The sequence below is a fragment of the Neoarius graeffei genome, chromosome 2 (genome assembly GCF_027579695.1).
Source record: "Neoarius graeffei isolate fNeoGra1 chromosome 2, fNeoGra1.pri, whole genome shotgun sequence".
NCBI lineage: Eukaryota > Metazoa > Chordata > Actinopteri > Siluriformes > Ariidae > Neoarius > Neoarius graeffei.
The window spans coordinates 101,150,438-101,171,743 of record NC_083570.1 but is presented as its reverse complement, the minus strand read 5'-3'; the positions used below and the strand labels follow the sequence as shown (position 1 = coordinate 101,171,743).

General features: G+C 41.5%; 1 protein-coding gene across 1 annotated transcript in view; it reads right to left on the bottom strand.

Annotated features, from left to right (window-relative positions):
• The window catches only part of LOC132882070 (lysine-specific histone demethylase 2), a 108,535-nt gene that overhangs the window by 16,059 nt on the left and 71,170 nt on the right, over positions 1-21,306 (bottom strand). Inside the window, exons 6-14 of the mRNA XM_060915291.1 lie at positions 19,013-19,126; positions 18,790-18,828; positions 17,516-17,693; positions 16,925-17,109; positions 9,004-9,174; positions 8,814-8,888; positions 8,444-8,578; positions 4,185-4,356; positions 3,855-3,982 (exon numbers count right to left, since the gene is read on the bottom strand). Coding sequence (XP_060771274.1) covers positions 3,855-3,982; positions 4,185-4,356; positions 8,444-8,578; positions 8,814-8,888; positions 9,004-9,174; positions 16,925-17,109; positions 17,516-17,693; positions 18,790-18,828; positions 19,013-19,126 — 1,197 coding nt within the window. The remainder of the gene's footprint in view (positions 1-3,854; positions 3,983-4,184; positions 4,357-8,443; positions 8,579-8,813; positions 8,889-9,003; positions 9,175-16,924; positions 17,110-17,515; positions 17,694-18,789; positions 18,829-19,012; positions 19,127-21,306) is intronic.

The window sequence follows — 21,306 nt, the reverse complement described above, 5'->3', positions numbered from 1 at the left end:
AGTTTAGGGATAGGAATGTTAACCCATTCTTGTCTAATGTAGGATTCTAGTTGCTCAACTGTCTTAGGTCTTTTTTGTCGTATCTTCCGTTTTATGATGCGCCAAATGTTTTCTATGGGTGAAAGATCTGGACTGCAGGCTGGCCAGTTCAGTACCCGGACCCTTCTTCTACGCAGCCATGATGCTGTAATTGATGCAGTATGTGGTTTGGCATTGTCATGTTGGAAAATGCAAGGTCTTCCCTGAAAGAGACGTCGTCTGGATGGGAGCATATATTGCTCTAGAACCTGGATATACCTTTCAGCATTGATGGTGTCTTTCCAGATGTGTAAGCTGCCCATGCCACACGCACTAATGCAACCCCATACCATCAGAGATGCAGGCTTCTGAACTGAGCGCTGATAACAACTTGGGTCGTCCTTCTCCTCTTCAGTCCGAATGACACAGCGTCCCTGATTTCCATAAAGAACTTCAAATTTTGATTCGTCTAACCACAGAACAGTTTTCCACTTTGCCACAGTCCATTTTAAATGAGCCTTGGCCCAGAGAAGATGTCTGCGCTTCTGGATCATGTTTAGATATGGCTTCTTCTTTGAACTATAGAGTTTTAGCTGGCAACAGCGGATGGCACGGTGAATTGTGTTCACAGATAATGTTCTCTGGAAATATTCCTGAGCCCATTTTGTGATTTCCAATACAGAAGCATGTCTGTATGTGATGCAGTGCCGTCTAAGGGTCCGAAGATCACGGGCACCCAGTATGGTTTTCCGGCCTTGACCTTTACGCACAGATTCTTCCAGATTCTCTGAATCTTTTGATGATATTATGCACTGTAGATGATGATATGTTCAAACTCTTTGCAATTTTACACTGTCGAACTCCTTTCTGATATTGCTCCACTATTTGTCGGCGCAGAATTAGGGGGATTGGTGATCCTCTTCCCATCTTTACTTCTGAGAGCCGTTGCCACTCCAAGATGCTCTTTTTATACCCAGTCATGTTAATGACCTATTGCCAATTGACCTAATGAGTTGCAATTTGGTCCTCCAGCTGTTCCTTTTTTGTACCTTTAACTTTCCCAGCCTCTTATTGCCCCGTCCCAACTTTTTTGAGATGTGTTGCTGTCATGAAATTTCAAATGAGCCAATATTTGGCATGAAATTTCAAAATGTCTCACTTTCGACATTTGATATGTTGTCTATGTTCTATTGTGAATACAATATCAGTTTTTGAGATTTGTAAATTATTGCATTCCATTTTTATTTACAAATTTGTACTTTGGCCCAACTTTTTTTGGAATGGGGTTGTAGTGGTTAGTGGTGGCACAGTGGTGTAGTGGTTAGCACTGTCACCTCACAGCAAGAAGGTTCTGGGTTCGAGCCCAGTGGCGCCCTTCCTGTGCGGAGTTTGCATGTTCTCTCCGTGTCCGCATGGGTTTCCTCCGGGTGCTCCAGTTTCCCCCACAGTCCAAAGACATGCAGGTTAGGCTAATTGGTGGCTCTAAATTGACCGTAGGTGTGAATGTGAGTGTGAATAGTTGTGTCTATGTGTCAGCCCTGTGATGACCTGGCAACTTGTCCAGGGTGTACCCCGCCTCTCACCCATAGTTAGCTGGGATAGGCTCCAGCTTGCTCGCGACCCTGTAGAACAGGATAATTGGCTACAGATAATGGATGGATTAATAATTCTTAAGATTCTTTAAAAGTTAAAATTCAACAGAAATGTGTTTCTTCAAACGTTGTTTCACTCACTTCAAACTTTAATCAACTGCTCCTTTAATTTCTTGCCCAGTGTTGAGAGATCCGTGCGGAACGTTTAATAATTAAACTTTCATTAATGCATGGAAAGGAGGACTTTGAGATTTCTGGGATGTGAATTCACTTTCATTAAAACAGTATCATTCTACATGGAAGTCTAATTAAACTAAAGAATCGAATACATTCCATCAAAAGTAGCCAAAAACCTATTAATTACATTAAAACCTTCTTTATGCAATCTGTAATCACTACTGGAGCGGATATCGTTTGCATAACAACAACCGGCATTATAGCATGTCTAATGTATCGCATGTCATGGATGTCTAATAAATAAATAAATTTTACAACCCCAGTTACATAAATTTGGGATGCTGTGTAAACTGTAAATAAAAACAGAATGCGATAATTTATAAAATCATGGAAACCCGATATTTCATTGAAAATAGTACAAAGACAACACCTCAAATGTTGAAACATAACTTTTATTGGGTTTTAAAATATATATATGCGCTCATTTTGAATTTGACTTCAGCAACATGTGTCAAAAAAGTTGAGACAGGGGCATGTTTACCACTGTGTTGCATCACCTCTGCTTTTAACAACACTGCAAACGTTTGGGAACTGAGGAGACCAACTGCTGTAGTTTTGAAAGAGAAATGTTGTCCCATTCTTGTCCGATATACAATTTCAGTTGCTCAACAGTTCGGGGTCTCCTTTGTCGTATTTTGCGCTTCATTATGCACCAAATGTTTTAAATGGGAGACAGGTCTGGACTGCAGGCAGGCCAGTTTAGCACCCAGACTCTTTTGCTACAGAGCCATGCAGTTTTAATATGTGCAGAAAGCGGTTTGGCATTGTCTTGCTGAAAGAAGGAAGGACTTCCCTGAAAATAATGTTGTCTGGATGGCAGCATATTGCTCTGAAACGTGTTTATATCATTCAGCATTAATGATGCTTTCCCAGATGTACTAGTTACCCATGTCATGTGCACTAATGCACACTCATACCATCACAGATGCTGGCTTTTGAGCTGTGCACTGATAAGCCGGATGGTCCCTCTCCTCTTTAGCCTGGAGGACGTGGTGTCCATGATTTCTAAAAAGAATTTCTACTTTTGATTCGTCAGACCTCGGGACAATTTTCCACTTCGCCCCAGTCCATCGTAAAAGAGCTCAGGCCCAGAGAAGGTGGCAGTGTTTCTGGATATTGTTTATATCTGGTTTTAACTGCGGATGCAGTAATGAACTGTTTTCACAGACGATGGTTTTCTGAAGTGTTCCTGAGCCCAGACAGTGATTTCCACTACAGACACATGTCTGCTTTTAATGCAGTGTCGCCTGAGGGCCTGAAGATCACAGGCATCCAATGTCAGTTTTCAGCCTTGTCTCTCGCATACAGAGATTTCTCCAGATTCTCTGAACCTTTTAGTGATATTATGTACCATAGATGATGTGATCCCCAAATTCTCTGCAATTTTACATTGAGAACGTTTCATTATTCTTAAATTGTTGCACTGTTTGCCCATGCAGACTTTCACAGAGCTGTGAACCCATCCCCATCTTTACTTCTGAGAGACTCCACCTCTCTGGGATGCTCTTTTTATACCCAATCATGTTACTGACCTGTTTCCAATTAACCTACTTAGTTTTTGTTTTTTATAGTATTACACAACTTTTTCAGTCTTTTGCCGTTCCTGTCCCAACTTTTCTGAAACGTCTTGCGGAAATCAAATTCAAAATGAGCAGATATTTTTCAAAAAATAAAAATTTCTCAGTTTCAATATCTGATATGTTGTCTTTGTACTATTTTCAGTGAAATACAGGGTTTCCATATTCTGTCTTTAATTTACGTTTTACAGTGTCCCAACTTTTTGGAATTGGGGTTGCGTATAAATATAGTCAAGTTTTCTGTAAAGAAAAATAATACGTTTTATTTAACATTAACAGAAGGTAGCTTTATCACAAATGGATGTGTTAATATTCTCATAAAGTTTCAAAATGTAACTATAAATGGATAAAAATTGGCAGTACATTCTTTAATTTAAATTAATTTTTTTTAATTCAAATAATCAGAGGAATAAAAACACTTCACACACACCTGGTCCAGTGGGCTTGCACAAGCGTACTCCAGGTTGCTGAGGTGGAACTGCAGCACTTTCTCTTCCAGCTCACTGAAGCGAATGTCTGACTCCTGCAGGAACGTCTTATAGACTTCCTGGATCTTCTCTGGGGAGAAAACAATTTTTAAAAATAAATTAAATCAACCAAGGTTTGCATAAGACAGGCTGACATGGAAATGTTCAGGATCACGACACGGTTAACACCTCATGCAAAAAGGAAATACTGAAAACTTTTTAACTCGTTTGTTGTATAATCTAAGATACAGAAAGAGCCTGCAGATTCTTTTCTTGTTCAGAACTCCCAGTACCCCCGAGCGGGACGTCCTGGTGCTGTGACTTGTCCTTCCTCCACTCGGAGACCACGTCGAGTATGGCGTTGAAGTGGAAATCCATGCGCTTGTCTATGGCAACATCGGTGGCTCGACCGCCCTCCTGGATCAGATCGCAGCGCTCTCCCAGCTTGTGCATCTTCACTCCCAGCTAGAAACATAGCAATTTGCATACTGCAACGTGATTGGCTGAACATTTTATTCACGAATATATTTTAAAATGACTGTAATATGTATCCTATGATGATCAGTACAGTCCACACATTATTACTACACTGCAACCCTGCAATAACGAAGTCCTTGGGGGACGTCCAAATAGTTTGAGATACCGAAAAGTTCGTAAGACTGAAATAGACCCACTTGGAACACCAAACACTCACTCTTAGACTACGTTCAGACTGCACCCTGAAACGACCCATATCCGATTTTTTTGCCCATATGCGACCTGTATCCGATTTGTTATTGACAATCTGAATGACACAGGTCCGATTTTTTCACATGCGACCCAGGCCGCTTGGATATGTGGTCCTAATTCCGATGCATATCCGATATTTTCACATGCGACTGCAGTCTGACCGGACAGGTCGCATTCATGCGACCTACACGTCATCAACAAGAGACAAACGTCACTATTCTGCGTTGGCTAATCCCGCCTCTTTGGTGGAAAACATTTGTACAGTTTTCAGAATTTAAATAGACTTTTATGAAATTGATCAGGCTAATGGTGGATTTGGTAGGGACCTGGATGTTGATCTGTTAGCCTGATTAAATAAAACAGTTTCTATAACTGATTTATAACTTAAACCATCCTGTATTACAAGATTGTTCTGGAAATTTCCAGTAATTTGACACCTTCGGTCTCATTAGTCTGCTGTTAATCAGATTATTGTGTGAGTTCCGCCGCCGCCACAAAAACCACATCGCCAGGTCTCGCCTCATCTCCATAGCAAACTGCACTGGTGTTTCTGCACCTTGAGCCAGCGCTGAGAGAAGTTGCAGAATTCAGCTGGCTATAAACAATCTAAATAAATATTTATAAAAATGTAGAAAAAGTTTATTAATATGACGAAATAAATATGTGCAAATTAAGCCTGAATTAAGAGTTTGGTAATACAGCGGCCGTATCCCAAATGACTGCCTACTGAAGCTCGAGTGCACTATATAGAGTTTAAAAATCCATTACTTCCTAGTAACATGTAGTGCACTTATATAGAAATTAGAGAGACATTTAGGAGTCAACCCTCGTTACCAGGCTACACGTTTTCATTTCAGTTCAGAAACAAAAACACACACGAGACCTCACACTTTAACCAGATAATTAAACAAACAAACAAAAAAACGAAATCATTAAACATGAAGAGTGCGCTTTTTTTTTGGTTTACATATTACGTAGATGTGCTTATTACGTGTCAATTTGCGCATGCGGGACACTTTTGGGTCGTTTTCCGTTCATATTGGAGATCGCATACAAGTCTCATATAATTGGTAATGTGAACGGCCTAACAAAAAAATCGGATTTCACAACAAATCGGATATGGGTCGTTTCAGGTTGCAGTCTGAACGTAGTGTTATGTAGAACAAGACCAACTGTGTGTTTAATTTATAATCACACTTAATTTCACTTACATATTTATGAAGTAAAGGAAAGAAGTTACTTTTAAAGCTAGACGGCCTTTCGATGTCATAAAATCGGTGAAATTTAGCTCCCTCTGAAATGTGGTCATTGTGATACATGTTTATTTCTGTAATATCTCAAAATATCAGGCCTTTCTGTGGCTGGAAAGTTATTATTTTGAGGAGATTAAAGCAAATAATGTGCATGAAATTGCTCGCTTTGCGCAGTCAGGCAGACAGAGGAAGTCCGTGTGTATGCGCAGGTTGACCTTTGAGCGTGCACTGACCGTTCCATCATTCTGTCGCTAAACGAACAGCTGATCACACCGAGGTGCTCGCTGACCGCCGATATTTATTAGTTTGGTTCTGTGTTTCCTTTCCTTCGTATATAACAATGTCTTTTCTTCTCGCTTTCTTTCCGTTACTGTAGTCGGCCTTTCACGTTTCGTTCGCACACTCGCGTCTTCCATTTTTCTCTCCTGTTTCAAATTTGTATCCCACAATGCCTTGCGTGAACGGGGAAAGCCCACCATGTCATGTATGATGTAGTATCTTGAATTGGGTCATGGTGAAGCAGGAAAAAAAAATAGCGGAGGATTTAGGGCCACGTGGCTCTAAAGTCATTAATTGCTCTATTAAAAAAAAAAAAACTAATAAAATTGGAAGTCTGTGATTCGAATTCAGTAGCTTTCGGTCCACTACACAAAAATAATTGGGGTGTCGGGCAAATTCTTTTTATGACCAACACTTGAAAAATCTGAAAGGCAGTCTACCTTTAAAGAAAGGAAGTAAGTCACACTCGTAGTCGTTTGCTTGCCAGATCTTCTTTCTTTCTTTTTAGCCAGTCATGTTGCTGGCAGTCATGAATGAAGTCTCGGAGCGCTTTTCCTTTAAAAGATGAAATTGAATTTTTCGGGATACCAATTCACTGCTTTCTCACCATGCTTTGGACACTCCAGGATATGAAGTTTGTCTTCAATGGTGTCATGTCCAAGCACACGTAGCGCCATTACATTCGGACTAATTACCATGCACCTGTTCCGGATTAGAGCGCAATCACAGCGCACTCTTATAAGGACACAACACAAAGACTTTGTGAAATACACGCGCTGTACCTTTTATAGCACCGTGTTGATATTCTGGTTTCCGACTCGGTTTTGTGTTTTGGATTTTTGTCTCAGACTTTAATATCCTGTTTGTGACTCGCCTGACCATTGCCCGTTTCCTGACTGATATTTGATCAGTGATTTGAAGCTGTTTGCCAGCGTGTTTTATTTAAAAACTCTTCCAGCAATTTTCTACATTTTCTAACAAGAGGAGTAGCTTACGTTTACGAGGAGCCATGACAACAATGCTTATGGAATCAAGACTCGAATAAAACTGCCTTTAGTTGGTGAAATAAAGTGCTTTTAAGGAATTTTTTGAAGTCGATGATCACTGTTCTCGATAACTGCTAGCAATCAACACCCAAGCGAGGCTCGTTAAGCCTGTTTTATGGCGTTAACATGTATTGTTAACTTGACTGTGGACTTGATTACTTGTCTCTCGGGGGAAGAGGAGCACACAGTTTGGCGAATTTTTTTTTTTTGAAGACTTCGACTCCTTGTCATTAAAGGGATTCTCCAGCAGATTGAGTTTCAAGCTTATTTTTATGTAAAATTAGTCGTAGATTTCAAAAATCAAACCTTAGAGACCAAATAGTTGTCGAGAAAAGCGCATTTTAGAATACCGGATGGGCTTCCTGTGGTAATGACTTATGCGATGACATCAGGTAGTGGTCGCTTGGAGCAACACTGTGCGTCTAGTGTGTGTGCGCGCGCGTGTGTATGGCTGCGTGCTCTAAAATCTTGGCTTAATATGACTCAACTCGCAGCGCAACATGGCACTTCATGCTCCAAATTTTTTTTTTTTACATGATCTACATATGGTGCTAGGTAGATAAACGGAGTGTGTGTGAGAAACATGGTTTAAAACAGATTTTAGAGCGCGCAGCCATATACTACACACACACACTTTCTATAAATCATGTTTAAAAAAAAAGATCTTGCAACACGAGATCTCATATCTGATCCGGTGTCTGTTGTTGACGACCCTCTGTTCCAGCTGATCAAGCACACTTAGCATTTTCTCTATGGAAATGCAGTCGAGTTCCAGCTTGTGCTTTCTTTTTAGCATCACCGGCATGCTAAATGGCATTTATATGCTACACAATGAGGCGTACTTCTTTAAAAACTAATCAGTTTGGCAAAATACTTGTACAACTAGCAAAACTACAATCTAAACAGAGAATATAAAGAGCTGAGTTGCTCCAAGCGACCGCTACATGATGTCATCACATACTTCACTACAACAGGAAGCCTAAAAATAAAAATAAATTGCATTTTTCTTGACAATGATTTGGTCTCCAAACATGAAAGTTTGGTTTTTGAAATCTACCACTACTTTTACTTAAAATAAGTTTGAAAATCAAGCTGCTGTAGGATCCCTTTAAGGGCAGGGGACATGAACTTAGTTCATTATATGCGAACGTTTGTAGTGAAAGAAAGAGTTTGCTATAGTGGAGTTGCAGTGTGTATGTTTTTGTGTTTTATTAAAATAAAGTGTACACATTTGCTCAATCTTACCTGTTCACACATTAGTGCAATGGGATTGTTGACACAGCCGTTAACGATCTGTGCACCTCGACCCACGGTGACTCCCAGCGACGTGTCGTCCCAAACTCGCCCTCCTATTCGCTCCCTGGCCTCCAACACCACCACCTAACAACCAATCACAGGGGCGGAGATAGAAGATGACACCGTTTTCATTCGATTATTAATCTTTAGGATACACTTTATCCTGGTCAGGGATGTACTGGACACTGAGCGGGAATACACCCTGGATGGGATGGTGGTCCATTTCAGGACCCCACACACTCCTTCACACCTGAGGTAATTAAGATCACCAAACTATTGTTACTTTTTTGGATTGCAGAGCCTGGCAAAATGCACTGACCTGCATGCCGAAGTTATGCAGCTGTCTGGCAGCAGCGAGACCTGAAGCTCCTGCTCCGATCACCAACACTTTCTTCTGTACACAGCAAAGAACCGGGAGAGAAAACACAGAGGCATCATTTGCAACGATTCAGGAGTTATTATTATGATTATTATTATTATTATGATTATTATATGAGAGGAGGACTCACGTTGCGGTACGGCTCTGGGAGGAGAGGCTGTTTGGCCAGAAGAGCTCCGGTGTTGATCAACCCTTTACGGGTCATGAAGTGCAGAACTCTGTCTAGCTCCTGCACACAGCGCACTCGCACCAAACCCCGGACGATGACGTGAGGAGCGCACTTCTGCGGTATCAGAGCTTCCTGAAGAGCAGGAAGAGAAGAAAAAAAACAAAAAAACACAATTACACAGAGGTCTTCGAGGGATCAAAACACTTCGTCCAATGACCATTTCGTCAAAAGCCTTTTTCATACGTGCTATCAATTATTTTATATGTGGTGACAATATGTGCGACAAGATTGAGACATAAACCATAATTAACTTAAGGGAGTGCATTAAGCAGGTTTATGACTGCGTCTAAAGTCCTTCCCGCACCATATGGCGCATAAGGTGGTGCCGATCTCCGTTTCTGTAGCCCTCGGCCCCTTGCCTATTCCATAGCTAGGGTTACAGTGAGGGGCTAGTCCCCTGGTAACCGCGTAATAAATGCAAATAAACAATTTTTGTAAAGCAAATGAGTGCCATAGTACAAGCGCTTCGACACAAAAGAGCAGTGTAAGGGGCGTAAACAAGTAGACCCTTACCATTACAGGCTGCTCGTCGAGCTTCGAGTCCAGTGAAGCTGTTTAATTCATCATATACAGTGGTGCTTGAAAGTTTGTGAACCCTTTAGAATTTTCTATATTTCTGCATAAATATGACCGAAAACAACAACAGATTTTCACACAAGTCCTAAAAGTAGATAAAGAGAACCCAGTTAAACAAATGAGACAAAAATATTATACTTGGTCATTTATTTATTGAGGAAAATGATCCAATATTGCATATCTGTGGGTGGCAAAAGTATGTGAACCTTTGCTTTCAGTATCTGGTGTGACCCCCTTGTGCAGCAATAACTGCAAGTAAACATTTCTGGTAACTGTTGATCAGTCCTGCACACCGGCTTGGAGGAATTTTAGCCCGTTCCTCCGTACAGAACAGCTTCAACTCTGGGATGTTGGTGGGTTTCCTCACATGAACTGCTCGCTTCAGGCCCTTCCACAACATTTCGATTGGATTAAGGTCAGGACTTTGACTTGGCCATTCCAAAACATGAACTTAATTCTTCTTTAACCATTCTTTGGTAGAACGACTTGTGTACTTAGGGTCGTTGTCTTGCTGCATGACCCACCTTCTCTTAAGATTCAGTTCATGGACAGATGTCCTGACATTTTCCTTTAGAATTCGCTGGTATAATTCAGAATTCATTATTCCATCAATGATGGCAAGCCATCCTGGCCCAGATGCAGCAAAACAGGCCCAAACCATGATGCCACCATGTTTCACAGGTGGGATAAGGTTCTTATGTTGGAATACAGTGTTTTCCTTTCTCCAAACATAACGCTTCTCATTTAAACCAGAAAGTTCTATTTGGGTCCCATCTGTCCACAAAACATTTTTCCAATAGCCTTCTGGCTTGTCCACGTGATCTTTAGCAAACTGCAGATGAGCAGCAGTGTTCTTTTTGGAGAGCACTGGCTTTCTCCTTGCAACCCTGCCATGCACACCATTGTTGTTCAGTGTTCTCCTGATGGTGGACTCATGAACATGAATATTAGCCAATGTGAGAGAGGCCTTCAGTTGCTTAGAAGTTACCCTGGGGTCCTTTGTGACCTCGCTGACTATTACACGCCTTGCTCTTGGAGTGATCTTTGTTGGTCGACCACTCCTGGGGAGGGTAACAATGGTCTTGAATTTCCTCCATTTGTACACAATCTGTCTGACTGTGGATTGGTGGAGTCCAAACTCTTTAGAGATGGTTTTGTAACCTTTTTCAGCCTGGTGAGCATCAACAATGCTTTTTCTGAGGTCCTCAGAAATCTCCCTTGTTCGTGCCATGATACACTTCCACAAACATGTGTTGTGAAGATCAGACTTTGACAGATCCCTGTTCTTTAAATAAAACAGGGTGCCCACTCACACCTGATTGTCATCCCATTGATTGAAAACACCTGACTCTAATTTCACCTTCAAATTAACTGCTAATCCTCACTGAGAAAGGAGAGTCTGGGGCGATCTTTACTCATCATTAGATTTCACAACTTGCGTTTGGCGAGTGGTTCAACTACACGCTGCAAAAATGTTTGTTTTGCGTCAGTCAAATTCCGTTGAAAATTCCTCCTTTTTTTGAACAAATACCCGAAATATAAAATAACTGATAGTGCGTATGAAAAAGGATTTGGATGAAATGGTTGCTGAACGAAGTGTCCTATACCCATCTTGGGTCGATATACACTCAGTGGCCACTTTAATAGGAACTTGTTCTTGATTCTCAGATCCCTGTTCTTGGCTGCAGGAGTGGAACCCAATGTGGTCTTCTGTTCTCCTGCTGCATGCTGAGATGCTTTTCTACTCACCACGGTTGTAAAGAGTTACTTTGAGTTACTACATCCTTCCTGGCCAAAAAACAACCACCCCCCTCGAACCAATCTGTCCATGTTCCTCTGATCTCTCTTACCAACAGGGCATTTGTTTCCACCCGCAGAACTGTCGCTCACTCACTCGATATTTTTTGTTTTTCGCACCATTCTGTGTAAACTCTAGAGACCGCTGTTTGTGTGTGAAAACCCCAGGAAGGAGATCAGCAGTTTCTGAAATACTCAAACCAGTCCATCTGGCTCAAACCAACACCCACAGTGCCACAGTGAAAGAAAGTCACACTTTGAGATCACAATTTCACCCATTCTGATGTTTGAACATTCACTGAAGCTCTTGATTTGGATCTGCATGATTTTATGCATCAAGGGATTGGCTGATTAGAGAACTGCATAAAACAGTGGGTATTCCTAATAAAGTGGCCGGTGCGTGTAGTATCGTTTCTGCGTTTTAATGATTTTACTGGAATTTGCTATTACACCATTTTGAAAAAGCACTTTCGAGGACACCAGAGTGAAACATGGTGGTGGTAGCGTTATCCCTGGCCTCTTGGTTCTCTGATTAATGGACGGCTTCTTCTGTTCTTTTCATTTATCGATCGTGGATTTAACGCTGCTCTGCAGGATTTCGAAAAAAAGTGAGGGAACTTTAGAACCAAACCCTAATTAAAGCTTTTCCAGCATTTTGTCCTCGAGGGTTTTGATAGCCGCTTGGTCTTCATGATGCCGTTTGTGCGTGTTCTAACACGCAAACACTCCGGAAGAGCCGGGTTTATCAGAGAGATCATGTGACGCTTTCATTGCACACCTTAATTTATATGCAAACTATATTTTCCCACCAATTCGATATTACGGGCGGTTTTGTGTAGATTCATGACACGTACTATAAAACATACCGATTTCAGTTCCAACCCTTGATAAAGTGCATTTCCAAGTGGGTGAATACTTTAAGATTTCTGTAAGACTTCCAGGCAGCAAATAAATAAAATAAAATAAATCAAACGACTTGCAAATTATCATTCAGAAACCCAGAATCTGAAAACGCATTTATGAAATTTTTTTTTTTTATATATTTGAAAAATAATCCCTAACCCACACAAATTCTACTACGGAGCATTTTGCGTCCTCTCTCCCTTTAACGTGCATCACGCATAATTTGTAAGCTCAGCTCTGCGTGATACGAGCCCAGATCTGTTCCAACTTGCTCTCAGTAGGGAGCTCGCCTTTGGAAACGCGCACGTCTGCACTTTTCGCTCAGCCTAATCGCTATTAATGTTGGAGTTCGACTCGAGGGAACGTGGCTGTGTAAAATCGTGTGGATAAAAAGGTGCTGAGTAATACGATTTATTATATGGACACAAGTGTTTTACTGGGAAGTGCACCACTCGCATGTATTTTTCATCAGAGCTCTATCCGGGACATGGAGAACCAAAACCGGGACATAAATCTCCATCTGTGACTCGTGAGGAAATCGACAAATTGTTTTGATAAATTTGAGTACTTTGTTTGTGAATCTGTCAATATAATAAAAAGGAAAATATATCACATATATCACATGTTGGCTTGAACATACACTACCGTTCAAAAGTTTGGGGTCACCCAGACAATTTTGTGTTTTCCATGACAAGTCACACTTTTATTTATTTCCCACCATAAGTTGTAAAATGAATAGAAAATATAGTCAAGACATTTTTCTGGCCATTTTGAGCATTTAATCGACCCCACAAATGTGATGCTCCAGAAACTCAATCTGCTCAAAGGAAGGTCAGTTTTATAGCTTCTCTAAAGAGCTCAACTGTTTTCAGCTGTGCTAACATGATTGTACAAGGGTTTTCTAATCATCCATTAGCCTTCTGAGGCAATGAGCAAACACATTGTACCATTAGAACACTGGAGTGAGAGTTGCTGGAAATGGGCCTCTATACACCTATGGAGATATTGCACCAAAAACCAGACATTTGCAGCTAGAATAGTCATTTACCACATTAGCAATGTATAGAGTGGATTTCTGATTAGTTTAAAGTGATCTTCATTGAAAAGAACAGTGCTTTTCTTTCAAAAATAAGGACATTTCAAAGTGACCTCAAACTTTTGAACGGTAGTGTATGAAGAAATTTATCTTCTTGTGTTGAAAAACTTACAAATCTGAGTGACATATTTAAAGGAATACTCTGGAGTGAAATGCTTTTTAGGGCTATTTTCGCATGATTGGGAGTGCATACGTTGAGTTGGTAGCACAATCACGTCAATCGGTAGCCTGGCAAGCCAGACTAAATGTGAATATTTAGTCTGGCCTCGATCCGTAGACATTTCCGAAGGGTGTAGGAGGAACAAACCGCTGTCTTTCAAACTGTCTCTGTGCGTATAGGCCAACGCTCTGACCAGTCAGCGCAACAGTGACTGTGACGTAGTCAGAGCGACAGAAAGCAGTGGGGGAGGCCTTGAAATAAATAATTTTTCAAACTGCATATTAATTAATAAACAGGTTCTAGATATTAAGAAGTTTGGAGATAATGACCACAAGTTTGGAGTCTGTACCACATACACTCATTAGTTTTTCCAAGTGTTTTTCAAGGGTTTGCTTAAACTGTTTTTGAGAGTTTTTATTTAGTGGTGTTTGGTGAAATAATTTCCCTTAAATTTAAAATAACGGGAAAATAAGAAACAATCAAAAAGTAATGTTTCAAAGCTGTTTATTAATTCTTCGTACGGCACAAACTAGCCCCATCCTTTTGGCTACGAGCGGAGCCAGCTGGTAGATCAGACTTTTGCCATAGCCGGTCGGCAAAACAGCGAAAACGTCCTTCTTGAAAAGGAATGAGCGGAGAGCCTCTTCCTGCTCATGTTTCAACGAAAACTCCAAGTCTAATTCTTCTAAAACTGATTCCAAAGCGGAGTCAAACGCGCGCTGTTCACTAGCCGTAGCCATCTTTCCTGTTGCGCTTTCTCCAGCGTCGCGCAGCTTTGTCGTCACTCCTGCAAAAGCCCACCCAAAGAATCCAAACAAAAACCTTGCGTTGTGATTGGCGGGCACGATTTGATGCCCGGGGTGTTTTTGTTTATATGGTGCGAGGCTAGACCCATTCGCTAGGCAAAAATATTTTGGCCGCAAGGCGGATGGGTCTAGTTTACTAGGCTAGTCAATCGGTTGTGTTTTGAGAAAGTTGGTTTGTGATTTTTTTTTTTTAAAGATTTTTTTGGGGGGGCTTTTTCACCTTTATTGAATAAGACAGTGTAGAGACAGGAAATGAGCAGGAGAGAGAGACGGGGAGGGATCGGGAAATGACCTCGGGGCGGAATCGAACTCGGGTCCCCTGATTTATGGTATGGCGCCTTATCCACCTGAGCCACGACACCACCAGGTTTTTTGTGATTTTAAACCGAAAGCGCCAACACGGCAGTGTGAGGGGCATGTCATTTCACCGATACAAAACGCTGTTTTTAAAACCATTGCCAAGGTCCAAACAACATTACAGTTCAGTGGAAGTGAGTACAGAGTTCCTACACACAAACCCAAGTGTCTCTGGCTCTGTAAGTGTACGGACAGATCATCTAGAAGACTGAATACAAAACATGTACCTTCCCGAAAGTAGCTGTTCTCCAGACGCCATCCTCAGGGGACAGTCTGTAAAAGTCGAGTGCAGAGCTAAATCCTCTGGAAATGCACAATTTCGTAGCATTTTATGGAAACACAGTCTAGTGTTTAGCTCGAAATTAAAAGGAAACTGCATGCAATAACATTATAGTCCAAGCAGGTTGGAATTTTGAATGGGAGGTCATGTGATGCTACGAAATTGTGCATTTCCAGAGGCTTTAGCTCTGCACTCGACTTTTACGGACTGTCCCCTGAAGATGGCGTCTGGAGAACAACTACTTTCGGGAAGGTACACGTTTTGTATTCAGTCTTCTAGGCGATCTGTCCGTACACTTACAGAGCCAGGGACACTTCGGTTTGTGTGTAGGAACCCTGTACTCACTTCCACTGAACTGTAATGTTGTTTGGACCTTGGCAATGGTTTTAAAAACAGCGTTTTGTATCGGCGAAATGACATGCCCCTCGCACTGCCGTATTAGCGCTTTCGGCTTAAATCACAACAAAACAACTTTCTCAAAACACAACCGATTGACATGATTGTGCTACCAACTCAACGTATGCACTCCCAATCATGCGAAAATAGCCCTAAAAAGCATTTCACTCCGGAGTATTCCTTCAACAATTATTCCATGAAATCGAGTCGCACATAAGCTGATAGCCGATGAAGTGTGTAGCTATAACCCATGTACGACCAGATTGAGTGGGATAACTGTTTTAGTCTATCCACATTCACTGGATTTTGAGAAACGGATCTTTTTTTTTTTGCAAATTCGATAAATAAAAACTTTATCCAAAACACCCGACAAAATCATTTCCGCTTTAGGCGGACTTCTTAAAAACCTATCGATGGCTGCACGAATTGACTTTAGTGCTGTTTTGTTGTAGAAAGTGCCGTCTTGCTGTCGTGCCGAAGTATAGAATAGCTTTAGACATTTATTTAAATTCTTCCTTGGACATTTCAGCTCTATAATTTTCAAAAATGTAATACTTAAAAATGAAAATAATAATAATAATAATTCTCGGGGGGGGGGGGGGGGGGGGGGGACACGTTCATACCATCAGATACTTTCATTCCATATTTTGTTGCTGTATTTTTGGGGTTTTGTTTTCGAATAGAGTTTTTATTTCGTCCTCGGTTGGTTCAGCAACACGGTCCGCCATTTTCTTTTTCTCTCCTCACGGTATACAAGCCGATATCCTAGTAGTAGAGTAGCCAATCAGAGCGCATGATTGCTCATATCCAGTGAATGTGGATAGAACAATTCCAGGATATTTCACTCCGATGATGTCACTCCCAGTGTTTTCCCGCTGACGAGATGCCCGTTGTCAAAATGGTGAACCGATTTGGAATTAAAATTTTTTGGATTAACTTGCGTATTTTTTTGTGGATGTGTCCATATAATATAAAGAACATTACACAGTGGCGTGAAGATATGAAGTTTATCTTCTCATATTGAAAATATTTTCACTTGTTCGTTTCACTCACTCGTGAATATGTTCACCACTCAAAGATAAACTTCATAGTTTCACACCACCGTGTAACATCCTTGTGGAATATTGTCTATACTGTCAGTGTTGTGCGTATCGTCAGTAGTTTTATACATTTTCCATTCCAGGTTAACTAATAAGTTGACGGGGGATATTAAAATGTATTTTTTTCTGCCTTTTCTTATTAATCATTTTAGAAAGTTACAAAAATAAATAAAAAAAAGTGTCCTTTAATTAAATAAAAATATCAAAATAATCAAATTAATTTTTTAGAATTATTCTTATATAAACGTACTGATCTTTCAGCTTGTATCGTTTCTGACTACATCTGTTAAGCCAATTCATGCGTAAATACGCTCTATAATAAAGAGTGAACAAGTGTAAACGTTCTTGTACCTTGCAGTTTCGATGCCAAACGGCGAGGATGAGGTTGCGTAGAGCGAGGTACATGGTGGGATCCCTGGAGAATTCTGGGAATTCGTAGAGTTCGTCCAGCTCCATCATGTCTGGTCGCACACACAGGGCTTTACCGCACTCGTTGGGCTGGTAGAAAGGCTGGAAGTACGGGCACAAACCTGGGACTAAACACACACATTACACACTCGGTACCCATTTACTTGTGTGTGTTCAGTTACATTTTGATATTCAGACTCTGGGTTTTGGTATTGTCTCATATCTGTGAGCTACTGAACGTGCACATTCATTGCTGATGCAAAGCTCAATGACACACTGTACATCCGACACACTGTACATCCGACACACATATCTGAAGAGATGTGTTTTTGTGCAGAAAGATTTTGAATCCTACAGATTTCTATTAAAAAAGTGTTAGACGTCACACTGAGGCTCCACACCGTTCTTGGCTGCTTCCCTACATGTGGAAATGTTCATGCTATTATAATAATAATAATAATAATAATAACACAAGTCCAGTCATCCTGACTTGCTGCTAACAGACAGAGAAAAACCCAGAAAGGTTGAACTGACTCTGCGGCTGAATGTTGCGTCGCTGCTCAGGCCGTAAATCACAGTGCGAGCCGGACGGACTCATGCCCACGCAGTCGGGGTAATATGCGGTGAGGAAAGGGTTTGCTGGACTCTCTTTTAACAAAGGGGGCAGAATCAACATGGACGACCACCAACTGTCTCCCACTCCAGCTACTCTCTGTGTGTGTGTGAGAGAGAGAGAGAGAGAGAGAGAGAGAGAGACAGACAGACAGAGAGATTTTATTATTTTGTCACAAAACTTTTATCATCTTTAACCCAGGGTACTTGAACACCAAAAATCACCCAAAAAATTAAATAAATAAAAATAGATTTAAAAATGAAGTATTTTATTAAATAAATCAATAAAATGAGAGAGTATGAAGCGGGGGTGGGGTGAGCAAGTTAGAGACAGAGAGCGGTTGAAGCAGGGAAGGAGAGAGAGCGCGCACGCACTCTCTCTCGCCCGCTTCGCGCGCTGTCTCACTCTCTCCTTCCCTGCTTCAAGCAGGCGAGAGAGAGAGAGCATGCGTGCGAGAGAGAGAGAAAGCAAGAGTGTGCGAAGCAGGCAAAAGACAGAACGAGAAGCAGAGAGAGAGAGAGAGAGAGAGACAGCAAGAGCCCATGAAGCGAGAGCGCATGAAGCGGGGGGAGAGAGAGAGCGCATGAAGCGGGGGGAGAGAGAGAGCGCGCGCACTCTCTCGCCCGCTTCGAACGCTGTCTCACTCTCTCTCTCCTTCAAGCAGGCGAGCGAGAGAGAGAGCGCGCATGCGAAGCGGGCGAGAGAGAGAAAGCAAGAGTGCACGAAGTGGGCAAGAGACAGAACAAGAAGCAGGGAGAGAGACAGACAGACAGCAAGAGCCCGTGAAGCGAGAGAGCGCATGAAGCGGGGGGAGAGAGAGAGCGCATGAAGCGGGGGGAGAGAGAGAGCGCATGAAGCGGGGGGAGAGAGAGAGCGCATGAAGCGGGGGGAGAGAGAGAGCGCATGAAGCGGGGGGAGAGAGAGCGCACGAAGTGGAAAAAGAGAGAGTGAGGAAGAGTATGAAGCAGAGAGAAGCGTGGGGAGAGAGCGAGTGAAGCGGAAGGAGAGAGAAGCAGAGGGAGAGAGCGCGAAGCAGGGAGAGCGTGTGAGAAGAGGGGGGAGAGAGAGTTCATGAACAATGATTGAAGACTGTATCTCTGTACTAAATGTAGAGATGGTTATAATGAAAGAAACCGGGATCATTTTATTATTTGTGAGTTAAAGTGATCGGTGATGGTGATGGTGAGCGACTCACCATGTCTTCAGGCTGAGAACACTGATCCGGTCCTTCACTCTTCACAACGACAAACAACACTCATCATTTTCAGCCCATCACATTTACAATCACAGCCAGTGTGTTACAGCAATCAAGAACATTTACAGATCTTTAGCAGGAAGTCAAACCAAGTACAGTCTCAAACAAATAACTCCAGGAAGTAGAGAGCATCAGAGCTGTGAGGTTTCCATCAGTTTCTTACTTTAACGTTGTTGAGCTTCATTCCGCAGCGGTACGTCGCAGCCAGCGAAGCCGTCAGCTGGATGTCTTTCGTGAGCTGCCTCCACTTCCCACAACTGGGTTTCGTACACTGCACCTGGAGGGGGGAGAGAGAGGTTAGAGAAAACCCAAGAAATAAGGAGAGAAAAGGAAGAAGAAACCAGCAGCAGAAGTGCACAGAAAAGAGGATAAAGAGAGGAGGAGAGAAACGTGAGGGAAAGAAAGATCAGGAACATGAGGGATGTCGAGTCTCATGGAAATATGAGGGAAAAGAAAAAACAGTAAGTGACAGAAAAAACGGAACTGCGAGGGTAAAGACAAACATAGTACTGTGCAAAAGTCTTAGCCCCCCTATTTTTTTTCATACAAACCGTGTTATGGATTTCTATTTTATGACTTTTACGTTATCGAGTCAAAGCATCACAAAAACATTTGAGAGTCCAAACGTTTGGTTTTTTTCCAGCACAAAATTAAATGTTACAGGAAAAAAAAAAAGTTTGTATCTGAGCAACGTATTCCATAAAAGAGCATGTTGCGGATTAAAAAAAAAAAAAAAAACAACATAATGAAGGCTGCTGGGTTTCGGTGCAAAATGAAGAAGCGAGTGTGACAGTCAAAGTGTCCAGAAGAACTGTGGCTGGTTCTGTAAGATGCTCAGTAAAACCTACAGCTCTTTTCCACATAAAACTGCACTCACTGTACCCGAGACTACTTTTTTTTTTTTAAAGCTAGACCGCCTTTCAGATTTTTCAAGTGTAGATCAAAAAATTTTCTCCAACACCCAATTATTTGTGTTTATTGGACCAAAAGCTACTGAATTCAAATCACACACCAAATTTTATTAGGGTTTTTAAAATAAAATTACTGAATTAAATTCGCCGCTATTTTTTCCTGCTTCACCATGACCCAATACAAGATACTACATCATGCATGACGTGGTGGGCTTTCCCCGTTCGCGCAAGACATTGTGGGATACTAATTTGAAACCGGAGAGAAAAATGGAGGACGCGAGTGTGCGAATGAAACGTGAAAGACCAACTACAGTAACGGAAAGCGAGAAGAAAAGGCGTTGCTATATATGAAGGAAAGGAAACACAGGAAAATGTCAAACTAATAAATATCGGCGCTCAGCGAGCACCTCGGTGTGATCAGCTGTTCGTTTAGCGACAGAATGATGGAACTGTCAGTGCACGCTCAAAGGTAAACCTGCGCATGCGCACACACATATATGGACTTCCTCTGTCTGCTTGACTGCGCGATTTCATGCACATTATTTGCTTTAATCCCCTCAAATTAAATAATTTCCCAGCCACGGAACAGAATGGCCTGATATTTTGTGAGATATTTCAGAAATAAACAAACATGCATCACAATGACCAAATTTCAGAAGAAACTAAATTTCACCGATTTTATGAAATTGAAAGGCCGTCTAGCTTTAAAGCAAAGGGTCGTCTCACACAAAATATTGACTTTGTTTCATTTTAATGGCTTACTGTATTTTTACCTCGCCCGCTACGGAGTAAGGTATTGTTTTCGTGGCGTTTCTTTGTTTTTTTGTAAACGATGTTACGGGAAAACGGCTGGACCAATCTTCACGAAACTTTCAGGACAGATGGGCATTGGTCTCAAACAGAACCTCCAACATTTTGGGGGTCATCCAGTCAAGGTTTTTGTGGCTACTGCTTCATATAGAGGTGGTAGCCACCATGTCGTCGTGCTGTAAGAGTGTAACAATCGTGCAGTACGGTGTGTTCTGATTGGCTGAGAGCAGCAGAGAATTAGAACCATGTTTATTGGCCAAGTATGTTCACACACAAGGTCAAAATCACCAAAAAGGTAAAAATCGTTTTTTCACGGTATCTTCCTTCGTATTCATCATAAGTGCTACCGGGTGAGGTTTTGTTTTGCCTGGCAACACTTGTTAATGTTGAAACGTTTCATTATTTTTAATGCCATTTCTGGTCTATACTGTAGCATTTCTTTACATGGGCCTGGAGCACTGTTGATATGCCAAAACTACGGATAATGAGATCTGGGGTTAATTATCGCTCGTGGGCTCACAGTAGAAGTCTTTCAAAAATATCAAACAACGTATTTATGTATTTTAGTATGATTATGGACCATCCATATTGTATTTCAAGTGTTATTTTGTAGATCAAATGACTCGCGCACCAAACATTTCCACATCGAATTTACAAATTCAATACTGGAAGTGCAACTTGAGAGTTTTGTTAAGCAGATTTGTAAATCCGAGATACAAACACATATATACATACA